At 41.0% G+C, this 27,960-nt stretch overlaps 1 protein-coding gene across 1 annotated transcript; it reads left to right on the forward strand.

Moving 5' to 3' along the window:
• Positions 1 to 1,988: 1,988 nt before the first annotated feature.
• On the forward strand, positions 1,989 to 26,937 carry LOC112260919 (myosin heavy chain, fast skeletal muscle). The gene is made up of 40 exons (XM_042329150.1): positions 1,989 to 2,003; positions 2,136 to 2,363; positions 2,741 to 2,887; positions 4,168 to 4,324; positions 5,442 to 5,469; positions 5,672 to 5,780; positions 5,900 to 5,992; positions 6,140 to 6,200; positions 6,299 to 6,397; positions 7,107 to 7,210; positions 7,581 to 7,719; positions 9,555 to 9,673; positions 9,842 to 9,991; positions 10,086 to 10,256; positions 10,458 to 10,761; positions 13,509 to 13,573; positions 13,667 to 13,754; positions 13,866 to 13,983; positions 14,303 to 14,426; positions 14,676 to 14,812; positions 15,526 to 15,781; positions 15,983 to 16,225; positions 17,281 to 17,457; positions 17,550 to 17,695; positions 17,871 to 17,961; positions 18,213 to 18,602; positions 18,725 to 18,851; positions 19,061 to 19,179; positions 19,309 to 19,505; positions 19,602 to 19,785; positions 19,913 to 20,078; positions 20,385 to 20,509; positions 20,682 to 20,990; positions 21,197 to 21,400; positions 21,503 to 21,628; positions 21,777 to 21,947; positions 23,903 to 24,007; positions 24,213 to 24,308; positions 26,041 to 26,172; positions 26,824 to 26,937. Exons 2-40 carry the CDS (start codon positions 2,148 to 2,150, stop codon positions 26,842 to 26,844), a joined length of 5,814 nt encoding a protein of 1,937 aa, XP_042185084.1. The 5' UTR covers positions 1,989 to 2,003; positions 2,136 to 2,147; the 3' UTR covers positions 26,845 to 26,937.
• The last annotated feature ends 1,023 nt before the right edge of the window (positions 26,938 to 27,960 follow it).

Below are 27,960 nucleotides of genomic sequence, written 5' to 3' on the forward strand. Positions count from 1 at the left end.
GTTACACATGAAGCTTCGACCATACCTTGGTGAAACAATTTAAACAAGTGTTGTTAGTACCATTCATAGCAGCGTTCAAAACACATGTTCAACATCATTCATATTTATCAATTTCACAATGAAAATGTGTATTTTTACTGTCGCAATCCCTAAGCACCCTGACACACTGTTCACTCAAAAGGCTAGTGGGCAGTGTAACAGGGGTGTTTATGCCAATTCAGTAATCTAATGTTTATGATCGGTTGGTTGAATTTGCATGCCAATGAGACGTATTGCCGTTTGCCACGCTTGTTGATAGCGGGAGATCGAATGTCAATTCTTCCCAGTCTAATATTTACATACAAGCGGTAGGCCATGTTCTAAACTAAATCTCTGTATTCTATTCATGTAAATTAACATGTGTAGAAGTTTAGTACGTACAGCAGCAGAGGGTCAGTCACAGCGCTTTACTCTTGTCGCACGTTAGGGGTGTAATCCCTTGCTCAAGGTCGACCTAGGTTTAAATTGTACATTTCACATTTTTGAGCTAGATTAGCTTGATTTCACTTTCCAGACGCAATGAAACCAACGGAATAGTCCCAAAAGTGCAAACCCACTCAAGGCAGGTTCAAGCAAATTCGATTTGAACACAGGTGTGGAAGGCACCTGAGCAATTTGATGCTATTGTAACGTGTTAATTAAACTTACCGGAGACTAGCATTACTGCCACAACCCTATGGATATAGGCTTTCGTAAAGGATGAATTGACATGAAATGTAAATTAATAGGAATAAATGACTTTATTGTAACTATTCCGTATAAATGTTATGTCAGTTTTATTGAAGGCAGCTCAGCTGCTATGCGGTTTACCGCAGAGTGTAAAAAGTTTGAGGCAGCTATATTGCAGTCAGCAATATGAGTGGATAACATTATTGGGTATCATTTTACAATAACACCTTATAATAAAGCACATATAATGGATTATAAATAGTTTACCTATCATTTATTAATCATTACTCCCACATTTGTACATGTTAATAAGCTACTTGTTCACGCATTTATAAACACTTAACTTTTACAGTATGTCATAATGATTCGTAAGATGTTTAATATAGGTCCTTATAAAACCATTTACTAATCATTAGTTAAGAATTTTTTGCATAACCTAAAGTGAGGGCTATTTATACTTTACAAACGTTTCGAATGACCAGTGTAATTGCGCGCAAAAAGACATTCCATTTGTGGACATTCCTGCAGTAGGCTACCTGACGCTCCTTAATGTATGTCTCAGAATAGCCTAGAACATATCAATGGTAAAAGAATAAGGAGTGTGATGCTCCTTGGTGTGGGAGGGGCTAGTGAAACACAGACACACAGAGATCTCTCATCCAATCCATTTCCTTCACCATGGTGGTCCATAATTAACTTTTGCTTGGTTGGCACTTTCAACCAGATATAAGGAGGCTGAGGCCCTAGCATCTATAAGTCAGATACCTTCTTCTTCTGTGGTAAGACTCTCTCTCTGTACCTCCTAAGATTGGTTTATTTGTCTCATCTTTGCGCTCATCGTCTGAGGTAGTAGCTAACTGCACTGTCTGAATTGAGTTTTACATAAAGAAATGTTTTGCCTGTCTCTTGTAATATTGACAAAATGCAAAAAAATATGTTTTACTTAAAATCTGGTACTTTAATTCACAGTCAAAAGTGGTGCTTCTGCACTTGTTTGTAAATTGAGGGGGTGGTCTCGAATGTAACTGGGTTTTCAGAGGTATTTATTTAAATTCTTGACAGAATGTCTAGTAACGTAAGTTGCTAAAAAATTTTAAATAATAAGTTAAAAAGTTACCAGTTGAACCTGTAGTTGAATTGGACATGGCTGTAATGATTTGGGTTGAATGTTGGCATTCAAAATGTTTTCTAGACCTTCGGGGGCTAAATGATAAGGCTTCAGAATTCACAACACCCTAATGTTTCACAGGCTCAACCAAGAAGTACAACTTCATCTGTAGGAGGGGAAAAAGAAGGTGAGACATTGTTTGAGTCTTCATAAAAAAACGATGAAAATATACTGTGAGGGATATCGTTCATCTAACTCTGTTGAATGTGGAGGAAGCACCACAGAGTCACTCTAGTTTCTTGTTTCATCTCTTTCCTAGTAATCCGGCACCATGAGTACGGACGCGGAGATGCAAATCTACGGCAAGGCTGCCTTGTACCTTCGTAAGCCTGAGAGGGAGAGGATGGAGGCACAAGCAGCTCCTTTTGATTCAAAGAACGCCTGCTATGTGACAGATGTCAAGGAGCTGTATCTAAAGGGTTTGGTCACTGCCAGGGCCGATGGCAAGTGTACTGTGACAGTCACCAAACCTGACGGCAGTAAGGAGGTAAGTCTGATCTGAAAAGTATTCAAGTTCAAGTTTGTGCCATTACTCTATTTCTTGAAAAAAAAAAAAAATATCATAAAAATGATAAAAAAACAAACGATATGAAAATCAGTAACAAAAGACAGATTAGTATTGTTTTTGTATAAACAGAATATAACCTTCAAGCACACCATTTTTCTTACTGCTATTTAAAAATGGCATGAATTATTGATATTGATTAGTCAAGAATAACCATGTATGTGTCAATGGGTGATAACAGAGTAGTTGGATTCAACTGGGGTATGCATTTAAAAAAAGATTGAACTAAATATTGAGCAAAACGCATTCAGTCATGTCCAGTTTGATCTGTGTGTAATGTAGATTTCTGACTGTTTCAGGAAGGAAAAGAGTTCAAAGAAGCAGACATCTATCAGATGAACCCCCCTAAGTACGACAAGATTGAGGACATGGCCATGATGACCTACCTGAATGAAGCCTCTGTGTTGTATAACCTCAAAGAGCGTTATGCAGCATGGATGATCTATGTAAGAAACCTGCATAAACATACACACACATACGTCAACATAAGAAATACACACTTCCAGTACTACACATACATCAACATAAGAAATACACACTTCCAGGACTACACATACGTCAACATAAGAAATACACACTTCCAGGACTACACATACGTCAACATAAGAAATACACACTTCCAGTACTACACATACGTCAACATAAGAAATACACACTTCCAGTACTACACATACGTCAACATAAGAAATACACACTTCCAGTACTACACATACGTCAACATAAGAAATACACACTTCCAGTACTACACATACATGAGCAGTGAGCTCCAAAAGTATTGACACATTTTGGGGATTTGAAATGATACAATGACTATGACGTTAAAGTGCAGACTGTCCGCTTTAATTTGAGGGTATTTTCATGAATATTACCATTTGGAAATTACAGCACTTTTTTCGACATAGTCCTCCCATTTTAGTGGACCAAAAGTATTGGGATACTTATGTATATTAAAGTAGTAAAAAAGTTAAGTATCTGGTCCCATATTCTTAGCGTGCTATGATTAAATCAACATTGTTGTTGTTTATTTTGTATTTTGTGTATTTTGTGGCCCAAGAAAATGAATGGTAAATAATGTATTGTATCATTTTGGAGTCACCTATTGTAAATAAGATTTGAATATGTTTCTAAATACTTATACATTAACGTGGCTCCTACTATAATTACGGATAATCTTGAATAAATCGTGAAAAATGATGAGTGAGAAAGTTACAGACGCACAAATATCACCCCCAAAAATGCTAACCTCCCCTGTTATTGTAATGGTGAGAGGTTAGCATGTCTTGGGGGTATGATATAAAATGCTAACCTCCCCTGTTATTGTAATGGTGAGAGGTTAGCATGTCTTGGGGGTATGATATAAAATGCTATCCTCCCGTTATTGTAATGGTGAGAGGTTAGCATGTCTTGGGGGTATGATATAAAATGCTAACCTCCCCTGTTATTGTAATGGTGAGAGGTTAGCATGTCTTGGGGGTATGATAAATTGACAGTCTGCTCTTTAACCTCATTGTCATTGTATCATTTCAAATCCAGTGCTGGAGTACAGAGACAAAACAACTAAATATTTGTCCCAATACTTTTGGAACTGTAAATTAAATGGTAGAATACATGCCAATACAGTAGACCAACATAAGTATACCAAAGTACACCCACATCCTCACATAAAATCCAGGTAAAAGTCATTCTGATTTACTAATCCCCGAACTCAAATGAATCCTTCATCCAGACCTACTCTGGGCTCTTCTGTGCCACGGTGAACCCCTACAAGTGGCTCCCCGTGTACGACGAAGAGGTTGTCAACGCCTACAGAGGGAAGAAGAGGATGGAGGCTCCACCCCATATCTTCTCCGTCTCTGACAACGCCTTTCAGTTCATGATGATTGGTAAGAGCTCTCATGGATGGATGGATGGATGGATGGATGGATGGATGGATGGATGGTTGGATGGAACGATGGATGGATGAATAGACGGATGGATGGACAGATGGGGGTAGGGAGGGAATCTACTGTTTTCTCATGTATGTTAGTTTCATTAGTCTCCAATTGTAAAATATTGCTGTTACATTGTACAACCTTCAATGTTATGTCATAATTATGTGCAATTCTGGCAAATGATTTACGGTCTTTGTTAGGAAGAAATGGTCTTCACACAGTTCGCAACGAGCCAGGTGGCCCAAACTGCTGCATATACTGATTGCACGGAACGCAAGTGACAAAATTTCACTCGTTAAAAGAAAGTCATGTTAGCAGGAAATATTAACTAAATATACAGGTTTAAAAATATATACTTCTATATTGATTTTAAAGAAAGGCATTGATGTTTATGGTTAGGTACACATTGGTGCAATGACAGTGCATTTCGCGAACGTGCTTGTTAAATCATCACCCGTTTTTGAGAAGTAGGCTGTGATTCGATGAGAAATCAACAAGCACCCCATCGATTATATGCAACGCAGGTCACGCTAGATAATATCATCAACCATGTGTAGTTTACTAGGGATTATGTTAAGGTTGATTGTTTTTTTATAAGATAAGTTTTATGCTAGCTAGCAACTTACCTTGGCTTCTTGCTGCACTCGCGTAACAGGTAGTCAGCCTGCCACGCAGGCTCCTCGTGGAGTGCAATGTAAGGCAGGTGGTTAGAGCGTTGGACTAGTAGCCGGAAGGTTGCAAGATCGAATCCCCGAGCTGACAAGGTAAAAATCTGTCGTTCTGCCCCTGAACAAGGCAGTTAACCCACTGTTCCCAGGCCGACATTGAAAATAAGAATTTGTTCTTAACTGACTTGCCTTGTTAAATAAAGGTAAACAAAATAAATTATGATGAATAAATAAAAATCGTCCACAATCGGTGTCCAAAAATGCCAGCTAATATGAAAACTTGAAATCGGCCCTAATTAATCGGCCATTCCGATTAATCGGTCGACCTCTACTATGAATGCAATAATGTACCCATAATGTTGCAGGAGTATGATAAGCAAAATGTTTTTTTTGGGTTACAGATAAGGAGAACCAGTCTGTCCTGATTACGTAAGTTTTTATAAAATACATGACATTAAGAATGACCCATGGATCAATGTGCAATAATACATCAATGAGTGGGAATATTTGTTAATTATTTACTTGTGTTAGAAAACAGGTCAACAGTGTATATTCTAATGCTATTTCTTAGTGAAAGCCAATCTGACGCAATCTGTGACTAAAGCCCCTCTTTCTCTGTCATATTAACCAGTGGAGAATCCGGTGCAGGAAAGACTGTCAATACCAAGCGTGTCATCCAGTACTTCGCCACCATTGCGGTATCTGGTGCCAAGAAGGAAGTAGACCCCAGCAAAATGCAGGTAGGTTGTGCCTTTTTAACACATTTCAGTTTGGTGTAAACGTTTTTCTCCAGCAGTGAATCTTGTTTCAAGAAAGGGTTTACCAGTTTCTAAGCAACTTGTGTGTTTTTCTCAATCAGGGGTCTCTTGAGGATCAGATCATTGCAGCTAACCCTCTGCTGGAGTCTTACGGTAATGCCAAGACAGTGAGGAACGACAACTCGTCTCGCTTTGTAAGTTTGAAGGACATACTGTGGAAGTGATATTATATGTGGGAAAAAAACATTTCAGTAGTTCCTTATAGTTATAACAGTCCAACAAACTAACATGTCAAGGGGTCCTATCAAATACCTATTTCTAACCCCCATGCTCTACTACAGGGTAAATTCATCAGGATTCACTTCCAAGCAGGCAAACTGGCTAAAGCTGACATTGAGACCTGTGAGTTGGATTTGATTGTTTCTCAATGCTTTCTTTTATTCACATGGAATATTTTAGGAGATACATTCATCACATGTAATTCTCTCTCTCTCTCTCAGACCTGCTGGAGAAGTCCAGAGTGTCCTTCCAGCTGCCCGATGAGAGAGGCTACCACATCTTCTACCAGATGATGACAGGCCACAAACCTGAGCTAGTTGGTAAGGAAAAGTAGAGGTTAGGGGGAAACTATCCCCAGCTGGGAAATTTTCTCTAGCATCACCCCAACATCAACATTATGTGAAAATGGTGCATTTCTGTGTTTTGTAGTAAAAAATATAGAGGAAGTGTTTCCAATGACATCATCAACCAATTAGTAGACAAGTAGTAGATTCAAATCACTTGATGCACATTGATGATGTCATTGGAGACGCTTGTCTTCCTCCTTTTTAACTACAAAACAAACACGCCAATTTCATTTTTGTTGATGTTGTGGTGGTGCTTTATTTTATGTTGAGATGATGAGGAAGGAAGATACTGAGATGATGAATATTTTAGACATTTTTGTATTAAAATAATCATAGTCCATCTATTATTAATACTATTACAATGAGAACATCCAAGATAACAAGGCATCTAGACATGTTTCAGGTCTTGATAGATCTTTCATTGGAAAGACCTATCAAGTAATGCACTGTGATGCACTACTCTAGGAGCCTCAGGAGCCTCAGTCCAGTTTTTTAATGCTATTTATTATGTACAACAAATATCTTTGAGGTCCTGAAAAGGGGACGTTTCTTTTTTTGCTGAGTTTATCCTTGAGTTCATCCTTGAGTCCATCTACTGACTAAAGGAGGGTGAGATACTGTAAAGGTGGGACAGTGGAATTCTACGAGATTTAACTGAGAAGCCGTTTTCCGTTGTCCACAGAAATGACGCTCATCACTACCAACCCCTACGACTATCCCATGATCAGCCAGGGTCAGATCACTGTGGCCAGCATCAACGACAAGGAAGAGCTAGATGCCACAGACGTGAGTTATACAAAGGGCTAACCAAACTCTAGACATGGAACGGGTAGGAACATTGTGCAATTCCAACTTGGTGTCAGATGGGCACCTTTGTGTTAGTTGACATGTGTCTCAAACCACTTGTCATGCCTCCACACTTCACCTTTAAGTACATGTAAGACAAGAGAGTGCCACTAAATGTCCTGTGGAACTGTGTAAAACTGCTCTTGTGCTGCCACATAATAGTGTTGGCCACAAGTAATCATGTGAAACAGAGAAGCCAGTCAATTCTATCCATCCCGTTTGTTCTGGAGTGAGCACAGAACTGTAGTGTTCTGTAACAGAGCAACCTACTGTTGAGTTCATCACTGTTGTACTTCCTCTCTAATTCCAGGATGCCATTACGATCCTGGGCTTCACTAATGATGAGAAGATGGCCATCTACAAGTTGACAGGTGCTGTAATGCATCATGGCAACTTGAAATTCAAGCAGAAGCAGCGTGAGGAGCAGGCCGAGCCAGAAGGCACAGAGGGTGAGTCCCACTCATAGATATACAGTTTGATTTTATTTTATTAGTTGAAGTCGGAAGTTTACATACACTTAGGGTGGAGTCATTAAAACCTGTTTTTCAACCACTCCACAAATTTCTTGTTAACAAATTATAGTTTTGGCAAGTCGGTTAGGACATCTACTTTGTGCATGACACAAGTCATTTTTCCAACAATTGTTTACAGACAGATTATTTCACTTATAATTCACTGTATCACAATTCCAGTGGGTCAGAAGTTTACATACACTAAGTTGACTGTGCCTTTAAACAGCTTGGAAAATTCCAGAACATGATGTCATGGCTTTAGAAGCTTCTGATTGGCAAATTGACATCATTTGAGTCAATTGGAGTTGTACCTGTGGATGTATTTCAAGGCCTACCTTCAAACTCAGTGCCTCTTTGCTTGACATCATAGGAAAATCAAAACAAATGTAGACCTCCACAAGTCTGGTTTATCCTTGGGAGCAATTTCCAAATGCCTGAAGGTACCACGTTCATCTGAACAAACAATAGTGGGTATTAACACCATGGGACCACGCAGCCGTCATACCGCTCAGCAAGGAGACGCTTTCTGTCTCCTAGAGATGACCGTACTTTGGTGCGAAAAGTGCAAATCAATCCCAGAACAATAACAAATGACCTTGTGAAAATTCTGAAGGAAACAGGTACAAAAGTATCTATATCCACAGTAAAACAAGTCTTATATCGACATAACCTGAAAGGCCGCTCAGCAAGGAAGAAGCCACTGCTCCAAAACCGCCATAAAAAAGCCAGACTACGGTTTGCAACTGCACATAGGGACAAAGATCAAACTTTTTAGAGAAATGTCCTCTGGTCTGATGAAACAGAAATAAAACTGTTTGGCCATAATGACCATTGTTATGTTAGGAGGAAAAGGGGGAGGCTTGCAAGCCGAAGAACACCATCCCAGCTGTGAAGCATGGGGGTGGCAGCATCATGTTGTGGGGGTGCTTTGCTGCAGGAGGGACTTGTGTACTTCACAAAATAGATAGCATCGTGAGGATGGAAAATTATGTGGATATATTGAAGCAACATCTCAAGACATCAGTCAGGAAGTTAAAGCTTGGTCGCAAATGGGTCTTCTAAATGGACAATGACCCCAAGCATACTTCCAAGTTGTGGCAAAATGGCTTAAGGGCAATGAAGTCAAGGTATTGGAGTGGCCATCACAAAGCCCTGACCTCAATCCAATAGAAAATGTATGGGCAGAACTGAAAAAGCATGTTCGAGCAAGGAGGCCTACAAATCTGACCCAGTTACACCAGCTCTGTCGGGAGGAATGGGCCAAAATTCACCCAACATATTGTGGGAAGCATTTGGAAGGCTACCCGAAACATTTGACCCAAGTTAAACAATTTAAAGGCAATGCTACCAAATACTAATTGAGTGTATGTAAACTTCTGACCCACTGGGAATGTGATGAAGGAATTAAGAGCTGAAATAAATCATTCTCTCTACTATTATTCTGACATTTCACATTCTGAAAATAAAGTGGTGATCCTAACTGACCTAAAACAGGGAATTTTTCCATGGATTAAATGTCAGGAAATGTGAAAAACTGAGTTTAAATGTATTTGGAAATAGAAACGGTAAGACAGACAGTACCGCATGAAAGTCAGTTAGGAGATAAACGATGCAGACTAAATTCCAACCTCCACAAATGATTTGAAGCAATGGTTGAGGATGAAATTCAAAACTTATCCCACAAAAGAGTTTGATAAACTATGTTGTCAGTGTAACATCAGAAACAAGCGATGTTGAGTGCCTGAGTCTGTTGATGTTGGTTCTCTCTCCAGTGGCTGATAAAATCGGTTACCTGCTGGGCCTGAACTCAGCGGAGTTGCTGAAATGTTTGTGCTACCCCAGAGTGAAGGTTGGCAATGAGTATGTGACCAAGGGACAGACTGTGCCTCAGGTAAGGTGGTCAAACCAGTGTCAAACACTTTCTGAGCACCGTAATTCTGTTGGGGACGAGTGCATAGCTTTTTTGTTTTACAGTACTTTGGTTTTTCCAAACGCTTATCACTTAATCACTAGACATGGTCAATATCTCCTGTATTAATTTGAGGTATTATCTTTGCAGGTTTATAATGCAGTCATGGCTCTGGCCAAGTCCATCTATGAGAGGATGTTCTTGTGGATGGTCATCCGTATCAACGAGATGTTGGACACCAAGAATCCAAGGCAGTTCTATATCGGTGTGCTCGACATTGCCGGATTTGAGATCTTTGATGTGAGTATGAGACCAGAACAAGACAATTAGTTGTGATTGAGAGGGATTACAGCCTTTTACAATGAAATGGTCCCTTTTGAAATTGCTTCAACAGTACAACAGTATGGAGCAACTGTGCATCAACTTCACCAATGAGAAACTGCAACAGTTTTTTAACCACACCATGTTCGTCCTGGAGCAAGAGGAGTACAAGAAGGAGGGAATTGTCTGGGCCTTCATTGACTTCGGCATGGACTTGGCTGCCTGCATTGAGCTTATTGAGAAGGTAAACTGTCTGTGAAGATTATAATGGACCACAACAGCAAAGCTCATAGCGAGTGATGTGTGTTATATTATCACAGAGGTACAATGTATCTGACGGTTGAGAACTCAATATGTCTCCATATATGTGACCCTAAAGGAATAGAATCCTATAATAGCATGTTTACTAAAGGAATAAATGTTTCTTAAATCTGTTTTCTTAAAGCCATTGGGCATCTTCTCCATCCTTGAAGAGGAGTGCATGTTCCCCAAGGCTTCAGACACTACCTTCAAGAACAAGTTGAACGACCAGCATCTTGGCAAAACCAAGGCATATGAGAAGCCCAAACCTGCCAAAGGCAAGGCAGAGGCCCACTTCTCTCTGGTACACTACGCCGGCACTGTGGACTACAACATCACTGGCTGGCTGGAGAAGAACAAGGACCCCCTGAACGAATCAGTTCTTCTGATGTATGGGAAGGCCTCAGTCAAACTGTTGGCTGCCCTGTACCCTGCTGCCCCACCTGAGGGTAAGACTAGCATCACATCAAAAGATTTAACTAAGCACCAGTTAAAACTCAGACCCACATTTTCCTTAAAGGAATATTTCAGGATTTTGGCAATGATACCCTTTATATACTTCCCCAAAGTCAGATGAACTTGTGGATACCATTTCTATGTCTCTGTGTCCAGTAAGAAGGAAGTTAGTTATGTTTATTATCTATCCTGCTGCCATAACTATAGACCCAGACGGTATTAGATAGAACGTCACCACCCTACCCGCCTGTGGGGAAAACAGCATATGGTTACCTAGGTTACCCCATTGGCTCAGAGTAAATACTTGGCCTTTTTCAAACAAAATGTACTTTTTGTCTGCTTATTTTAGTCAATTACAAAATGACATTTATGCAAAGTACAACATGTGTAAAGATTTATTTTCAACATTGTGTTCTCACTACTTAAAATAATATAATATTGTAGGGCTTCCCTCATGCCCCTTTTCATGACGTTGCTAGCAGCCACATGAGTGAGTGGATGCTAGTTAGCTATCAACCTAGACCAACAATACAAACAGACTATACAGCCTTTGGTAGTGAGTGGATGCTAGTTAGCTATCAACCTAGACCAACAATACAAACAGACTATACAGCCTCTGGTAGTGAGTGGATGCTAGTTAGCTATCAACCTAGACCAACAATACAAACAGACTATACAGCCTCTGGTAGTGAGTGGATGCTAGTTAGCTATCAACCTAGACCAACAATACAAACAGACTATACAGCCTCTGGTAGTGAGTGGATGCTAGTTAGCTATCAACCTAGACCAACAATACAAACAGAATATACAGCCTTTGGTAGTGAGTGGATGCTAGTTAGCTATCAACCTAGACCAACAATACAAACAGACTATACAGCCTCTGGTAGTGAGTGGATGCTAGTTAGCTATCAACCTAGACCAACAATACAAACAGACTATACAGCCTCTGGTAGTGAGTGGATGCTAGTTAGCTATCAACCTAGACCAACAATACAAACAGACTATACAGCCTTTGGTAGTGAGTGGATGCTAGTTAGCTATCAACCTAGACCAACAATACAAACAGACTATACAGCATCTGGTAGTGAGTGGATGCTAGTTAGCTATCAACCTAGACCAACAATACAAACAGAATATACAGCCTTTGGTAGTGAGTGGATGCTAGTTAGCTATCAACCTAGACCAACAATACAAACAGACTATACAGCCTCTGGTAGTGAGTGGATGCTAGTTAGCTATCAACCTAGACCAACAATACAAACAGACTATACAGCCTCTGGTAGTGAGTGGATGCTAGTTAGCTATCAACCTAGACCAACAATACAAACAGACTATACAGCCTCTGGTAGTGAGTGGATGCTAGTTAGCTATCAACCTAGACCAACAATACAAACAGACTATACAGCCTCTGGTAGTGAGTGGATGCTAGTTAGCTATCAACCTAGACCAACAATACAAACAGACTATACAGCCTCTGGTAGTGAGTGGATGCTAGTTAGCTATCAACCTAGACCAACAATACAAACAGACTATACAGCCTCTGGTAGTGAGTGGATGCTAGTTAGCTATCAACCTAGACCAAGAATACAAACAGACTATACAGCCTTTGGTAGTGAGTGGATGCTAGTTAGCTATCAACCTAGACCAACAATACAAACAGACTATACAGCCTCTGTTAGTGAGTGGATGCTAGTTAGCTATCAACCTAGACCAACAATACAAACAGACTATACAGCCTCTGGTAGTGAGTGGATGCTAGTTAGCTATCAACCTAGACCAACAATACAAACAGACTATACAGCCTCTGGTAGTGAGTGGATGCTAGTTAGCTATCAACCTAGACCAACAATACAAACAGAATATACAGCCTCTGGTAGTGAGTGGATGCTAGTTAGCTATCAACCTAGACCAACAATACAAACAGAATATACAGCCTCTGGTAGTGAGTGGATGCTAGTTAGCTATCAACCTAGACCAACAATACAAACAGAATATACAGCCTTTGGTAGTGAGTGGATGCTAGTTAGCTATCAACCTAGACCAACAATACAAACAGACTATACAGCCTCTGGTAGTGAGTGGAAATACAAAACAGACTTTACTAGTGAAATGTCTTATGGGTGATGAAATGTTTTCCACACATAAATGCTACGTGTAGCCTAATTGGACACCAGGTCCCCACATTTCCGTACAGCCAGAAACAACAAAGGCTCTCCTTGCAGGATCTATTTCCCTATGGGAGCATTGTGAACTGGGTCTGGATTTTTGACCTGGTTACAACACGGGAAGCTTTTTGGGATGTTTTGTTATTTCTGTTTAACAAAAGATTTTACACCAGATTATTATTATTATTATTATTATTTATTTTTTTTTTAAATCTCCACAATTTGTGAGTGTGGTCGAGGGGGAATTCAGTATTATTACGTTTATATTGACTGACTATATGTGCATATCTACCTCAATGACCTTGTACCCCTGCACATGGACTCAGTACTGGAACCCCGTGTATATAGCCAAGTTATTGTTACTCATTGTGTATTTTTACACGCTATTTTTTTTCTATATTTTTCTCTCTGCATTGTTGGGAAGGGTTCACTGTTGGTCTACAACTGTTGTTTAAGAAGCATGTGACAAATACAATTTGATTTGACTTTGAATGTATCACTATTTCTCAGGGTTATTCAGATAAGAGTGTTTATGGAGTTTATAGTTATATTTTACTTTCCCCTCATTTGAACAGATACAACCAAGAAAGGAGGCAAGAAGAAGGGTGGCTCCATGCAGACTGTGTCGTCCCAGTTCAGGGTGAGCTTCTGAAATGTGTCTATTCAGTCCTTCAAAAGGAGCCTTGACGATGATCAATTATTTCTGAGAAAATGGTTTGTAACCCTCTTACAGGAGAACTTGGGCAAGCTGATGACCAACTTGAGGAGCACTCATCCTCACTTTGTGCGCTGCCTGATCCCCAACGAGTCAAAGACTCCAGGTGTATATTGAGTTAAATAGGACATCTTATCAGTACAATTTCACCACCCTTAACCATCTGAATCTTTAACCTGTTTATGAGTATTAAAAGAGACTTGGTTTGTGTTTCCAGGTCTGATGGAGAACTTCCTGGTTATCCACCAGCTCAGGTGTAATGGTGTTCTGGAGGGGATCAGGATCTGCAGAAAGGGCTTCCCCAGCAGAATCATCTATGCTGACTTCAAGCAGAGGTACATGCATATAAACACTAATGTACACACAGAATTTCTGCTCCAAGGGTTTCCCGGCATCAGAATAGGCTCAGGGATTGACATAAGTTTTTAGCAACTTATCCGCACCCGGAGGACACTTCAATCTAATTCTTCTGAGTAGTCTAAATGCTTGATATTGTGATATTTTTTAATTCTCCATTCTGACAACTTAAATCTATAATCTGCTTGTCCCCCAAAAAATGTACTTGCCCCGGACAAGTGCCCTGAGGCTTACCTTTTACGTCATTTAACCAAGCTATTGCAACTTGGCATATGTTAAAAATGTCTCCTCATTCAGGTATAAAGTACTGAATGCCAGTGTCATCCCCGAGGGCCAGTTCATGGACAACAAGAAGGCTTCTGAGAAGCTACTTGGGTCCATTGATATAAATCACGAGGATTATAAATTTGGACACACCAAGGTCAGTCAAATACAACTCAGCCATGGCTGACAACAAAACACAACTACAAAAATGTTAACCACAATGTAACTAATGGAGTATAAAGTTGGAAAAACATTGTACTGTTTTTGTTTTGTTTTTCAAAGTCAAACATTACTAATAATATAGAAGATAAACTCAATCAGTCTACTGGTGTTGTTCCCCTCTTTTGATTCAACCCTTTCTATGTGTTACCACTGTGCATCCATTGACCATGTTAACCTGTGTCAGGTGTTCTTCAAAGCCGGTCTGCTGGGTGTCCTGGAGGAGATGAGAGATGAGAAGCTAGCAGCTCTGGTCGGCATGGTCCAGGCTCTCAGCCGTGGATTCCTCATGAGGAAAGAGTTCACCAAGATGATGGAGAGGAGGTGAGAAAGAGTAGACATCTTGGCAAAGCGTTCTGTCAACCACCTGTATGTAATTCATCATGATTATATACTGTATATGATGCGAGTTGATCATAATGAGAAAGTAAGTTTGGAAAGCTGTTCAGATTTCCTTTAAATTTGTGCCTCATGAACTTAGCATAACCTGTCAGTCCTTGCATCAAGAACGCTGTCTATGAATTTACGAGGGGGGTTGGGCAATTCCATGGAAACGGAAACACCCGACTTTTCACTTTAAAATGTATGCCAAACAAAGAAACGTTCTCAACATTTAACAAGCCATTCAAATCTAAGCACAATGATGTCACAATGCTTTCAATAATGTAAATACAGCAAATACAAAATGTAAAATGTGCTGGAAAAACTGTGCCTTTGCAAATTTTGGTAATAGAACTATGGTAAAATCTCCTTTCGATTGATTCTGTTAACTAACTTTGTATTTGCACAGTTCTTCCTGTGAAAGTGTTTTTGTAAAATATGTCCTTGTGCATAGAGTTGTATGGTTTGTTCAACTTTGAAATCAATGGTTTTTGTTTAGTAAATATTTTAAAGTGAAAAACCTTTCATTATCATGCCTGGTTACAACTGTATACCAAAAGTGGGACAGGGCTCCAAATTGTTATTCTTTGACTCCCAGAATGTAGGTTTATTAAGCATGTCACTCAACATGCCACTCTATCCTTTCTGTCGACCAGAGAGGCCATCTTCTCCATCCAGTACAACATCCGCTCATTCATGAATGTGAAAACTTGGCCATGGATGAAGTTGTACTTTAAGATCAAGCCCCTGCTGAAGAGTGCTGAGACTGAGAAGGAGCTGGCCAACATGAAGGAGAACTATGAGAAGATGAAGACAGACCTGGCCAAGGCTCTGGCCAAGAAGAAGGAGTTGGAGGAGAAGATGGTGTCCCTGCTGCAAGAGAAAAACGACCTGACACTCCAAGTCACATCTGTGAGTGAGCAACAACCCTCAAAGGGAACATTTACAAACACACACACTGTGAAAGAAGTATGTGGCTAACTCACACATTTTAATAGCCCATGAATATATTTAATCCATTTATATTGATTTGCTCTGATCTATAACTAAATTATGTCTATATTTTAATATACAAAGTGAGGCCTCTGATTTTTTCTTCCGTTCTGAAACCAGGAATCAGAGAATCTGAACGATGCTGAGGAAAGGTGTGAGGGGCTCATCAAGAGCAAGATCCAGCTGGAGGCCAAACTCAAAGAGACGACTGAGAGGCTGGAGGATGAGGAGGAGATGAATGCTGAGTTGACTGCCAAGAAGAGGAAGCTGGAGGACGAGTGCTCTGAGCTAAAGAAGGACATTGATGACCTGGAGCTCACCCTAGCCAAAGTGGAGAAGGAGAAGCACGCCACTGAAAACAAGGTCTCGTGTTTTTACCAGTGACAGTATAACCACCAAACAATAATCAACTCGAAACATAGCTTAACAGAAATGGAATTCAAGTCGTATTGTGGGTGCAGGAAAAATGAAAAATTGTTGATTTTCAGTTGCGGAGTACTTCCCACACTCATTGCACGTTCCCCCCTCGTTTATGAGTTCCATTCAGTACACTGGCATGGTGTACACCGGTTGAATATATAACTACAGTACTTGTTGACATTTCTAATCTGAATGAAACTAATGCAGGTAATTAACAAAATAAAACACTTGAGTGAATGAGGGATACAAAGTATATTGAAAGCAGGTGCTTCAACACGGTTGGTTCATGAAAAAAAATGAAGCAATTAACATTCCATCATGCTTAGTGTATAAAAATGCCCAGGAGTCAATTATTTTGTCTACCATGGTTAGAGGATATCTCAGTAACTTTGAAAGAGGAGTACAGGGGTTTTAAAGGGTGTGTATGTGTTTGAATATCTCAGTGCCCAGATCTCATCCGGATTTTTATTATTTATTTTTTTATTAGGCAAGTCAGTTAAGAACAAATTCTTATTTTCAATGACGGCCTAGGAACAGTGGGTTAACTGCCTGTTCAAGGGCAGAACGACAGATTTTGTACCTTGTCAGCTCGGGGATTTGAACTTGCAACCTTTCGGTTACTAGTCCAATGCTCTAACCACTAGGCTACACTGCCGATTGAACACTTACAGGAGATTCTGGTGTAGTGCCTGAGACATTTTCCACAACCATCAACAAAACACCAAATTAGGACATTTCTTGTGGAAGAATGTTGTTACATCCCTCCAATAGAGTTATAGATACTTGTAGAATCTGTCAAAGAGCATAGAAGATGATTTGGCAGGTCGTGGTGGCCAAACACACTAAGAGCATTGAAGCTGATTTGGCAGCTCGTGGTGGTCAAACACACTATGTTGGTGTTTAATTTTTTTTTAGCAGTTACCTGTACATCAAACCACTGTAAATGTCCCCTTCATGGTGAAGAGACCAAAGACAAATTTTGTTGTGGCGGTTTTCAGGTTAAAAACCTGACAGAGGAGATGGCGTCTATGGATGAGAGTGTTGCCAAGCTGACCAAGGAGAAGAAAGCCCTCCAAGAGGCCCACCAGCAGACACTGGACGACCTGCAGTCAGAGGAGGACAAAGTCAACACTCTGACCAAGGCCAAGACAAAGCTGGAACAGCAAGTGGACGACGTGAGAGGAGTTTGACATTTTGGCCATGATAGTATGTGAGATGATATTATCTTCAGTTGTTAAAATTTGAACATTGTGGTTATATCTTATAGCTTGAGGGTTCTCTGGAGCAAGAGAAGAAGCTCCGTATGGACCTTGAGAGAGCCAAGAGAAAGCTGGAGGGAGATCTGAAACTGGCCCAGGAGTCCATAATGGACCTGGAGAATGACAAGCAGCAAGCCGATGAGAAAATCAAGAAGTAAACACACAGTACTACCTGCCATATTGATCAAAACAATAGTTGTTCTTGACTAATTCTTGTAATTATGAATGACCATTTGCACGTGATTCTTGAAAGAAAACTGAATGCTATGATACTCTCTCTTTACAATATCAAACCAAAACAATGCAATCTACGTGTTCGTGTTTCTTAGAAAGGAGTTTGAGACCAGCCAGCTCCTCAGCAAGGTTGAGGATGAACAGTCTCTGGGAGCTCAGTTGCAGAAGAAGATCAAGGAACTCCAGGTACAGAACAGGATCTCAGATCCAGTACAGGAAAGCCAACACCTGAATCATTTCCTTCATTTCCTAAAAACAATTAGTAGCATACATTTTTCCTGGTGCTTCTTACTGGTCCTTCTTACCATTGTGGTTTTGGTTCCTGCGTGGGAAAGTTTTGACTGAATATATTAGTGGAACTGGCTTTGTGTGAACACATTCAATTGTTTCAACTGCATTGTAGTGTTCATTCCTCCTGCTCCTGCCCCCTGTTCTAGGCCCGTATTGAGGAGCTGGAGGAGGAAATTGAGGCTGAGCGTGCTGCCAGGGCTAAGGTTGAGAAGCAGAGGGCCGATCTCTCCAGGGAACTTGAGGAGATCAGCGAGAGGCTGGAGGAGGCCGGAGGCGCCACTGCTGCTCAGATTGAGATGAACAAGAAGCGTGAGGCTGAGTTCCAGAAGCTGCGTCGTGATCTTGAAGAGTCCACTTTGCAGCATGAGGCCACAGCCGCCGCTCTGCGCAAGAAGCAGGCCGACAGTGTGGCTGAGCTCGGGGAGCAGATCGACAACCTGCAACGCGTCAAGCAGAAGCTAGAGAAGGAGAAGAGCGAGTACAAGATGGAGATTGATGACCTCTCCAGCAACATGGAGGCCGTCGCCAAGGCTAAGGTGAGTAGTGATATTTTGATCAAGCAGCGTTGAGGAGGGTCAAAATACATTACCATTCAAGAGAACTGCAGCTGACAGGAGTCCCATATATAAAGTAATGATGGAACATATTTCACTAACAGGGCAATCTGGAGAAGATGTGCCGTACTCTTGAGGACCAGCTGAGTGAGCTCAAGACTAAGAATGATGAGAATGTTCGCCAGGTCAACGACATCAGCGGACAGAGGGCCAGACTCCTGACAGAAAATGGTACCATCATCAACAATTAACAACAAGCAAATGGTTTCCTTCAGTAAAACACAAGAACATGTATTGGGGGCTATATCCTGATAGTCCAGTCCACAATAGTTTCTAGCATCATATTCACAACATAACATTGCCCTACGATACCTAAAAATACATTTTCAATCTTAGGAGGTCAGAGACCCCATTAACAAGGTAATCCTCTATCCCTGCAGGTGAGTTTGGACGGCAGTTGGAGGAGAAGGAAGCCCTGGTGTCTCAGCTGACCAGAGGAAAACAGGCCTTCATCCAGCAGGTGGAGGAGCTGAAGAGGCAGATTGAGGAGGAGGTCAAGGTAAGGGACATAAAACGGACACTACCGACCACAGAGTTAATAGCCATATCTTCATATAGGTGACTACGCCACCCTCAGAGACTTCTACTGTCATTTGCTGTACTATCTCTTTGTCTTTCTCTTTCACAGGCTAAAAACGCCCTGGCCCACGGTGTCCAGTCTGCCCGCCATGACTGTGACCTCCTGAGAGAGCAGTTTGAGGAGGAACAGGAGGCCAAGGCAGAGCTGCAGCGCGGCATGTCCAAGGCCAACAGTGAGGTGGCTCAGTGGAGGACTAAGTATGAAACTGATGCCATCCAGCGTACAGAGGAGCTGGAGGAGGCCAAGTGAGTCACACGCAACAGCAACAACTCAAATATAGGGTGTGGATGGTGAGGTTCCATATGTATTGTAACATTCCTACACCTTCTGTCGTCAAACAGGAAGAAGCTGGCCCAGCGTCTGCAGGACGCTGAGGAGACCATTGAGGCGACCAACTCCAAGTGCGCCTCCCTGGAGAAGACCAAGCAGAGGCTGCAGGGAGAGGTGGAGGACCTCATGATTGACGTTGAGAGAGCCAACGCAATGGCCGCCAACCTAGACAAGAAGCAGCGTAACTTTGACAAGGTGAAAATAAATAAACCTTACCCTAGGTTCTGCTATATGATTAATTGTAGTGTAATTGTAGCATATTTCTGATTCAAAAAACTCTTCATCAATCCATTCTAATGAAAATCCCATGGATTCGCCCTAGGTCCTGGCAGAGTGGAAGCAGAAGTATGAGGAGAGCCAGGCTGAGCTGGAAGGAGCTCAGAAGGAGGCTCGCTCTATGAGCACTGAACTCTTCAAGATGAAGAACTCCTACGAGGAGGCTCTGGATCATCTGGAGACTCTGAAGAGAGAGAACAAGAACCTGCAACGTGAGCATTTGACAGCAGTTTTACTTGGCTCATGTTTGACTGGGGTATTGAAGATGGAGAAAACTGTAACCATTAACATTTTGATAACACCATTTTAGAACGGTATAAAATATCCTTTTTTGAACTTGTAATCGGTATTCCTTTGAAAAACCCAAGGAAGCAGGAGCAATTAGAATTGCAAGACCATATGAAATACTGAGTAAATAATGAATTAATCATTATGATTCAATGTCAACTGGAGTGCATTGGAGATATCCACTGAAAATCTCTACCAAGTCTAAACTGCTCCTGTGCTTGTGTGTGCAGAGGAGATCTCTGACCTGACTGAGCAGATCGGAGAGACTGGCAAGAGCATCCATGAGTTGGAGAAGGCCAAGAAGACCGTGGAGACAGAGAAGTCTGAGATCCAGACCGCTCTGGAGGAGGCTGAGGTACAAACTGCAGCTGTTTGATGGGAAAAGCAGTGTAACAATAGCCAATGCCAGCTACAGTTCAATGCTCCCTGTATTTGTGTTTATTGTAGTTATACATATTTAATTCCTTGAGTTATACACAAACTAAAGGAAGTGAAAACAATATACCCGACTGCTTCTCCTTGTCCAGGGAACACTGGAGCACGAGGAATCCAAGATTCTGCGTGTGCAGCTGGAGCTGAACCAGATCAAGGGTGAGGTGGACAGGAAGCTGGCTGAGAAGGACGAGGAGATGGAGCAGATCAAGAGGAGCAGCCAGAGGATGGTTGACTCCATGCAGAGCACCCTGGACTCTGAGATCAGGAGCAGGAATGACGCCCTGAGGGTGAAGAAGAAGATGGAGGGAGACCTGAATGAGATGGAGATCCAGCTGAGCCACTCCAACAGGCAGGCCGCTGAGGCCCAGAAACAGCTGAGGAATGTCCAGGGACTGCTCAAGGTAAAGGGACCGGGATATCAGGCTCAAACATCTGAACATGGGGAGGGATTTGTTTATGAATCTGTAGAAAAGAATAGAACAGAGGAATTGAATAGTGTTGACTAATATACAGTAGAAAGGTAGGGATATTGGGGAAATTCTTACACCAATCCTATCGCCTCTACTTCAACAAGTCCTAATTGAACCTATGTCATTTTCAACCCCAGGATGCCCAATTGCACCTTGATGACGCTGTCCGTGCCTCAGAGGACATGAAGGAGCAGGTAGCCATGGTGGAGCGCAGGAACGGTCTGATGGTGGCTGAAATTGAGGAGCTGAGAGTTGCTCTGGAGCAGACTGAGAGAGGCCGCAAAGTGGCTGAGACTGAGCTGGTAGATGCCAGCGAGCGCGTTGGACTGCTGCACTCCCAGGTACGGCTCTAAGCCATTTCTCAATAAACTCAACCAAGCATACATTTTCTGCCTTGTAAGTTCTCTTGAGATTCAAACAAATGGTTTTGTTTCATCTTCCAGAACACCAGCCTTCTGAACACCAAGAAAAAGCTGGAGACTGACCTGGTGCAGGTGCAGGGAGAGGTGGAGGACATTGTCCAGGAGGCCAGGAACGCAGAGGAGAAGGCCAAGAAGGCCATCACTGACGTGAGTCCTTATGATCTATTGAATTACATCCACATGATTTGTCACCAAGGGCCAATGGTAGCTGAGCTGGTTTACAACAACAAAGATCTCAGAGGGACGTTATGATTGGTGCCAATTGGTGCATAAATTAAACAAACTACCATTCCAGGCGGCCATGATGGCTGAGGAGCTGAAGAAGGAGCAGGACACCAGCTCTCACCTGGAGAGGATGAAGAAGAACCTGGAGATCACAGTCAAGGACCTGCAGCACCGACTGGATGAGGCTGAGAATCTGGCCATGAAGGGAGGCAAGAAGCAGCTCCAGAAACTGGAGTCCAGGGTGAGTTAACAGCAGGGTGTGTTAGGGTGAATTATGTCTTGCATAGCCATACTTCAGAATCACATCGTCGCCACACCTCCTTTGGAGGTCTGGATAATTTTGTATTAGCCAAAACGCCTAGAATGGTCCGCTGGAAGCTCCATTTTTATTGGATGTTACATTTCCAGAACCCCCCCCAAATGAAGGCATTACAACTCCTTTGAACACTCTCTGCCCAAGCAAGTCATTTGATTGTTTTGGTGTGTTGTGAGGCGTCAATGATTTACACCAGATTTACACCCTTTTTTTATAGCAAATTCATGCCATTTTCATCAGGCTTCCGATTCGGGAAGTCTGGTTCTCAATGAGGCTAGGGTGGACTGATTGCTGGGAATGTATTTGATCATATACAGTGCATCCGGGAAAGTTTTTCAGAACCCTTTACTTCAACATGTTGTTACGTTATTCCAAAAGGGATTAAATCTTTTTTTTCATCATCAATCTACACACGATACCCCATAATGACAAAGAAATAACAGGTTTTCAGAAATGTTTGCTAATTTATTATAAATAAAAAAGTTGAAATATAACATTTACATAATTATTCAGACCCTTTACTCAGTACTTTGTTGAAGCACCTTTGGCAGCGATTACAGCATTGAGTCTTCTTGGATATGACGCTACAAGCTTGGCAAGTGTGTATTTGGGGAGTTTCTCCAATTCTTCTCTGCAGATCCTCTCAAGCTCTGTCAGGTTGGATGGGGAGCATCGCTGTACAGCTATTTTCAGGTCTCTCCAGAGATGTTCGATCGGGTTCAAGTCCGTGCTCTGGCTGGGCCACTCAAGGACATTCAGAGACTTGTCCCGAAGCCACTCCTGCATTGTCTTGGCTGTGTGCTTAGGGTTGTTGTCCTTTTGGAAATCCTGAGTGCTCTGGAGAAGGTTTTCATCAAGGATCTCTCTGTACTTTGCTCCCTTCATCTTTCCCTGACTAGTCTCCCTGCAGCTGAAAAACCTCTCCACATCATCATGCTTCCACCACCATGCTTCACCGTAGGGATGGTGCCAGGTTTCCTCCAGATGTTACGCTTGGCATTCAGGCCAAAGAGTTCAATCTTGGTTTCTTCAGACCAGAGAATCTCATGGCACTGCCAACTTTTGGACCTTATATAGACAGGTGTATGACTCTCCAAATCATGTCCAATCAATTGATTTTACCACAGGTGGATTCCAATCAAGATGTAGAAACATCTCAAGGATGATCAATGGAAAGAGGATACAAGTGCTCAATTTCGAGTCTCATAGCAAAGCGTCTGAATACTTATGTAAATAAGGTATTTGTGTTTAGTTTTATAATATATTTGCGAACATTAAAAAAAATGTTTTCGCTTTGTCATTATGGGGTATTGTGATGTCATTATGGGTATTGTGATGTCATTGTGGGGTATTGTGATGTCATTATGGGGTATTGTGATGTCATTATGGGGTATTGTGATGTCATTGTGGGGTATTGTGATGTCATTATGGGGTATTGTGATGTCATTGTGGGGTATTGTAATGTCATTATGGGGTATTGTGATGTCATTGTGGGGTATTGTGATGTCATTATGGGGTATTGTGATGTCATTGTGGGGTATTGTAATGTCATTATGGGGTATTGTGATGTCAGATTGATGAGGATTAAATAAGGCTGTAATTTAACTAAATGTGGAAAAAAGGGAAAGGGTCTGAATACTTTCTGAATGCACTGTAACAATACACAGGAGCGGAATGACTTTCTGTCAATAACCAAACTACATAATGAAAAGATTTTATCAATACAGACCCCTTCAATGAAAATTGTAAAAGTACATAGGAACAGACAACAATTTTGCCTCCTTGACTGAGTAGAAGAATATACATCTGTTTTACAAAGATTTGTTATGTCTGATTTCACCCCCTCAAACAAATGCCTACGTTCATTTCTTCCAAACAAGGTTCGTGAGCTTGAGACTGAGGTGGAGGCCGAGCAGAGAAGAGGTGCAGACGCAGTCAAGGGAGTCCGCAAGTATGAGCGCAGAGTCAAGGAGCTCACTTATCAGGTAAGAGAAAGCACCTTCTTCAAACACTTCCCACTGAGCACACTGGTTAAATCAACATCGTTTCCACGTCATTTCATTGAAAATACGTTGAACCAATGTGAAATAGATGTTGAATTGATGCCTTTGCCCAGTGGGTAGACACAAACACAGACAGGTTTGTGTATAAAAAACTACTGGGCTTTGATTCTTTGATCTTCTCCCACAGACTGAGGAGGACAAGAAGAATGTTGTCAGACTTCAGGACCTGGTAGATAAGCTGCAGATGAAAGTGAAGGCCTACAAGAGACAGGCTGAGGAAGCGGTGAGCACCCTTCATTAGTCAAATACTCTGAAAGCATACATTCAAAAACATATTTCTTCCCTAGGAGACATTACTACTGCACATCAGCCAACAATGACTCAATTGAGAGTGCAAGTAATTGCTGAAGAAATGATGCACATGTTTTGAGTTACTCCCATGTCTACATTTGACCAACTTGAAGGAGGGGGGACTAGTCTAGTGGTCGAGCTGGATCACGTACAGCCTTCTATAAGTATTCACCCCCATTGGATGTTTTTCACATTTTGTTGTGTTACAAAGTGGGATTGAAATAGTTATTTTTTTTTAGGGGAGGTCACAAACTCTACATAATGTCAAAGTGAAAAGAAAAGATGTAATTGAGCTGAGCCCGATTTTTTTTTTAAACTTTAAAATGCCAAACAAAAAAACATTGTTTTATACATTTTAACATAGCAACCAACTCTATGCACAATTACTATTACTATGGGCAAATCAAACCCAACACATCACTGAGTACCACTCTCCATATTTTCAAGCATGATGGTGGCTGCATCATGTTACTGGTATGCTTGTCATCGACAAGGGCGAGGGAGTTTTTCAGGGGGGAAAAATGGAATGGAGCTAAGCACAGGCACAATCATAGAGGGAAAACCTGATTCATTCATGTTTTCCACCAGACACTGGGAGATGAATTTACCTTTCAGCAAGACAACCTAAAACACAAGGTCAAATCTACACCGCAGTCGCCTACCAAGTAAACAGTGAACATTCCTGAGTGGCCTAGTTACAGTTTTGACATATAATTGCTTAGACATATATTGTGAGACTAGAAAATGGCTGTCTAGCGATGATCAACAACCAAATTGACTGAGCTTGAATAATGTTTTGAAGAATAATAGGCAAGTATTGCACAATTCAGATGTGCAAAGCTCCTATAGACTTAGGATAGCCAAAAAAGACTAATTGTTGCTAAATTAATTTGTTTATAGCATGTGTTGACTCAGGGGAGTGAATACTTATCTAGTCAAAATATAGTGTTTTATTTTTCAATAATTCTTAAAAGATGTTCCATCACATATATAATAAAATATATAATCACGAGTTAATTTAAAAAATATACCCCAAAACGCAATTGTGTCATTCATTTGGAATGGATAACATTGCTTAGTTTATCATCAACAATAATTCATATTTGCCAGTTTTATGTACAATTGATTAACACTTTGCGTGATGATCCCTTCCAAGACAGTTTGAAGAATATTTCTCCAGAAATAATGTAATTAGAAATCATACCACATAATGAAAACAAATCAAAACGTTACCAGTTCAACTGAAAAAAAAACATACTCCATATGTTCCAGACAATTATGTGTAGCTCATAAAAAAATTTAAAACCATTTTAATATCACTTTGTAACACAAAATGTGAAGAGGGGTGAAGAGGGGACTAGTAACCGGAAGGTTGCAAGTTCAAACCCCCGAGCTGACAAGGTACAAATCTGTCATTCTGCCCCTGAACAGGCAGTTAACCCACTGTTCCTAGGCCGTCATTGAAAATAAGAATTTGTTCTTAACTGACTTGCCTAGTTAAAAAGGTAAAATAAAAAATATCAAAAATATATACAGTGCAATCCTAAATCTGTCAATAAAAATAAAATTAAAATACCTTAAAGAAAAAATCATATTAATTTGCTACCTGAAGCTTCAAACTTTGAATGCTGATGTTGTGCTCTCCCTCTCTGTTCCTCACACAGGAGGAACAAGCCAACGGCCACATGTCTAAGTTCCGGAAGGTTCAGCATGAACTGGAGGAGGCTGAAGAGCGGGCTGACATCGCTGAGACTCAAGTCAACAAGCTCAGAGCCAAGACCCGCGACACTGGAAAGGTACAGAGCTGCTACTAATTCTACACCTGACTCATGCTCAAATATGACCACATCAACACCACCTATGATTCAGTCTTCACAGAAGTCAATAAATCCTCTTACACTCAATAAAACATATTTAAGATACACTATATACACAAAAGTATGTGGACACCCCTTCAAAATAGTGGATTTGGTTATTCAGCCACACCAGTTGCCACACCAGTTGCTGCCAGGTGTATAGAATCCGTGCACAAAGTCATGCAATCTCCATAGACAAACATTGGCAAAACTGAGGAGCTCAGTGACTTTCAACGTGGCACCGTCATAGGATGCCACTTTTCCAACAAGTCATTTCTAAAATGTCTGCCCTGCTAGAGCTGCCCGGTCAACTGTAAGTGCTGTTATTGTGAAGTGGAAACGTCTAAGAGCAACAACGGCTCAGCCGCGAAGTGGTAGGCCACAAGCTCGCAAGGAGCGTGAAAAAAATATTCTGTCTTCAGGTTGCAACACTCACTACCAAGTTCCAAACTGCCTCTGGAAGAAATGTCAGAACAAGAACTGTTCGTCGGGAGCTTTATGAAATGGAGTGTCCACATACTTTTGAATACATAGAGTATATATTGCATGTTCATTGTTAATACTGCTCCATTCTTTTCTTTCTTCTTACAGGGAAAAGAAATTGCTGAATAAACAAGACCGAAGTCTTATATCATTTTCCTGTGTTGCATAAAATATGATTTTCATGGTGAAAATGATTGTTGATTAAAAACATGTAGGCCTACATACCCCTTGTGTCGGTGGACTTATTACTCAGCACAGTTTTTTCATACCATAAAAATACTGTACTTTAATTAAAGGAGCAATCTGGTATTCCAACAACAACAAAGTGAGCACCCCAACAAAGGGGTCATTTTTTGGGGGGGTTAAACAGCTGTGGGATGAGGCTGGAGAAATGCAACCACTTTCAAATTCATAGACAGCTATGGATTCAAGGACTTACGATCCATAAATCTAAATTATTGTTTGACAGTGAGAGTAATTTGCCTATTCCTATTTGCTATAAATATGTTAAATACAGAACTTAAGAGGAATGTGGACCAGAATGAGCTGGAGAATTCCACCAAAGCAGAGCTAAATGTCCAGTTAGTAACCATGGTTTCTCTCTGTCGGATGCATGGGCCTTAGACTATATTTTTCATAACGGATACACCTTAACTATCTTGTATATCTATCTATATTCCCTTCTCTCTCCATTCGATAGAGAGCCAATAACCGATCCTCCTACTAGGCCAATCATAAAAGCTTTAAGAAAAGTTAAAGCAGTTATATGTAATATTTTTGCATTGAACATTTCTGAAATGTTCCTTAATATAGGTTCACAATATTTGTTTCCACACAAAATTGCATTCTAATGATGCAGTCTTCTTATTGGTCAACAAAATACTTCTCAAATTGACTGGGGTGAGCAAAGGGTAAGCATCAAACATGTAAAAACCTCTCTGCCCCAGTTCATTTGACAACAAGAGAATTTCTGCCCCAGTCAATTTGACAACAACAGATTTGCTGGTCCCAGTCAATTTGACAACAACAGATTTGCTGGTCCCAGTCAATTTGACAACAACAGATTTGCTGGCCCCAGTCAATTGGACAAAAAGACGTGGTCTGTTGTTGAATTGTTCCATGTACTACCTTTAAAGGTAAAGTGAACCTTTAAAGTTATGAACAGTAGCTTACTTCCCAAATGCTCTAGCATAAGAAGGTGCTATCCTAAAGTGCTATTATCCATCTCTGAGGATGGTAGACTGC

Source organism: Oncorhynchus tshawytscha, linkage group LG10, assembly GCF_018296145.1.
Source record: "Oncorhynchus tshawytscha isolate Ot180627B linkage group LG10, Otsh_v2.0, whole genome shotgun sequence".
In the NCBI taxonomy this organism is placed as follows: domain Eukaryota; kingdom Metazoa; phylum Chordata; class Actinopteri; order Salmoniformes; family Salmonidae; genus Oncorhynchus; species Oncorhynchus tshawytscha.

Excerpts from the sequence above, each read along its gene's own strand:
- LOC112260919 (XM_042329150.1), top strand. The coding sequence starts at position 2,148 with ATGAGTACGGACGCGGAGATGCAAATCTACGGCAAGGCTGCCTTGTAC. Across the intron at positions 6,201-6,298 it reads TAAAGCTGACATTGAGACCT|ACCTGCTGGAGAAGTCCAGA; the intron begins GTGAGTTGGATT and ends TCTCTCTCTCAG. Across the intron at positions 10,257-10,457 it reads GCATTGAGCTTATTGAGAAG|CCATTGGGCATCTTCTCCAT; the intron begins GTAAACTGTCTG and ends GTTTTCTTAAAG.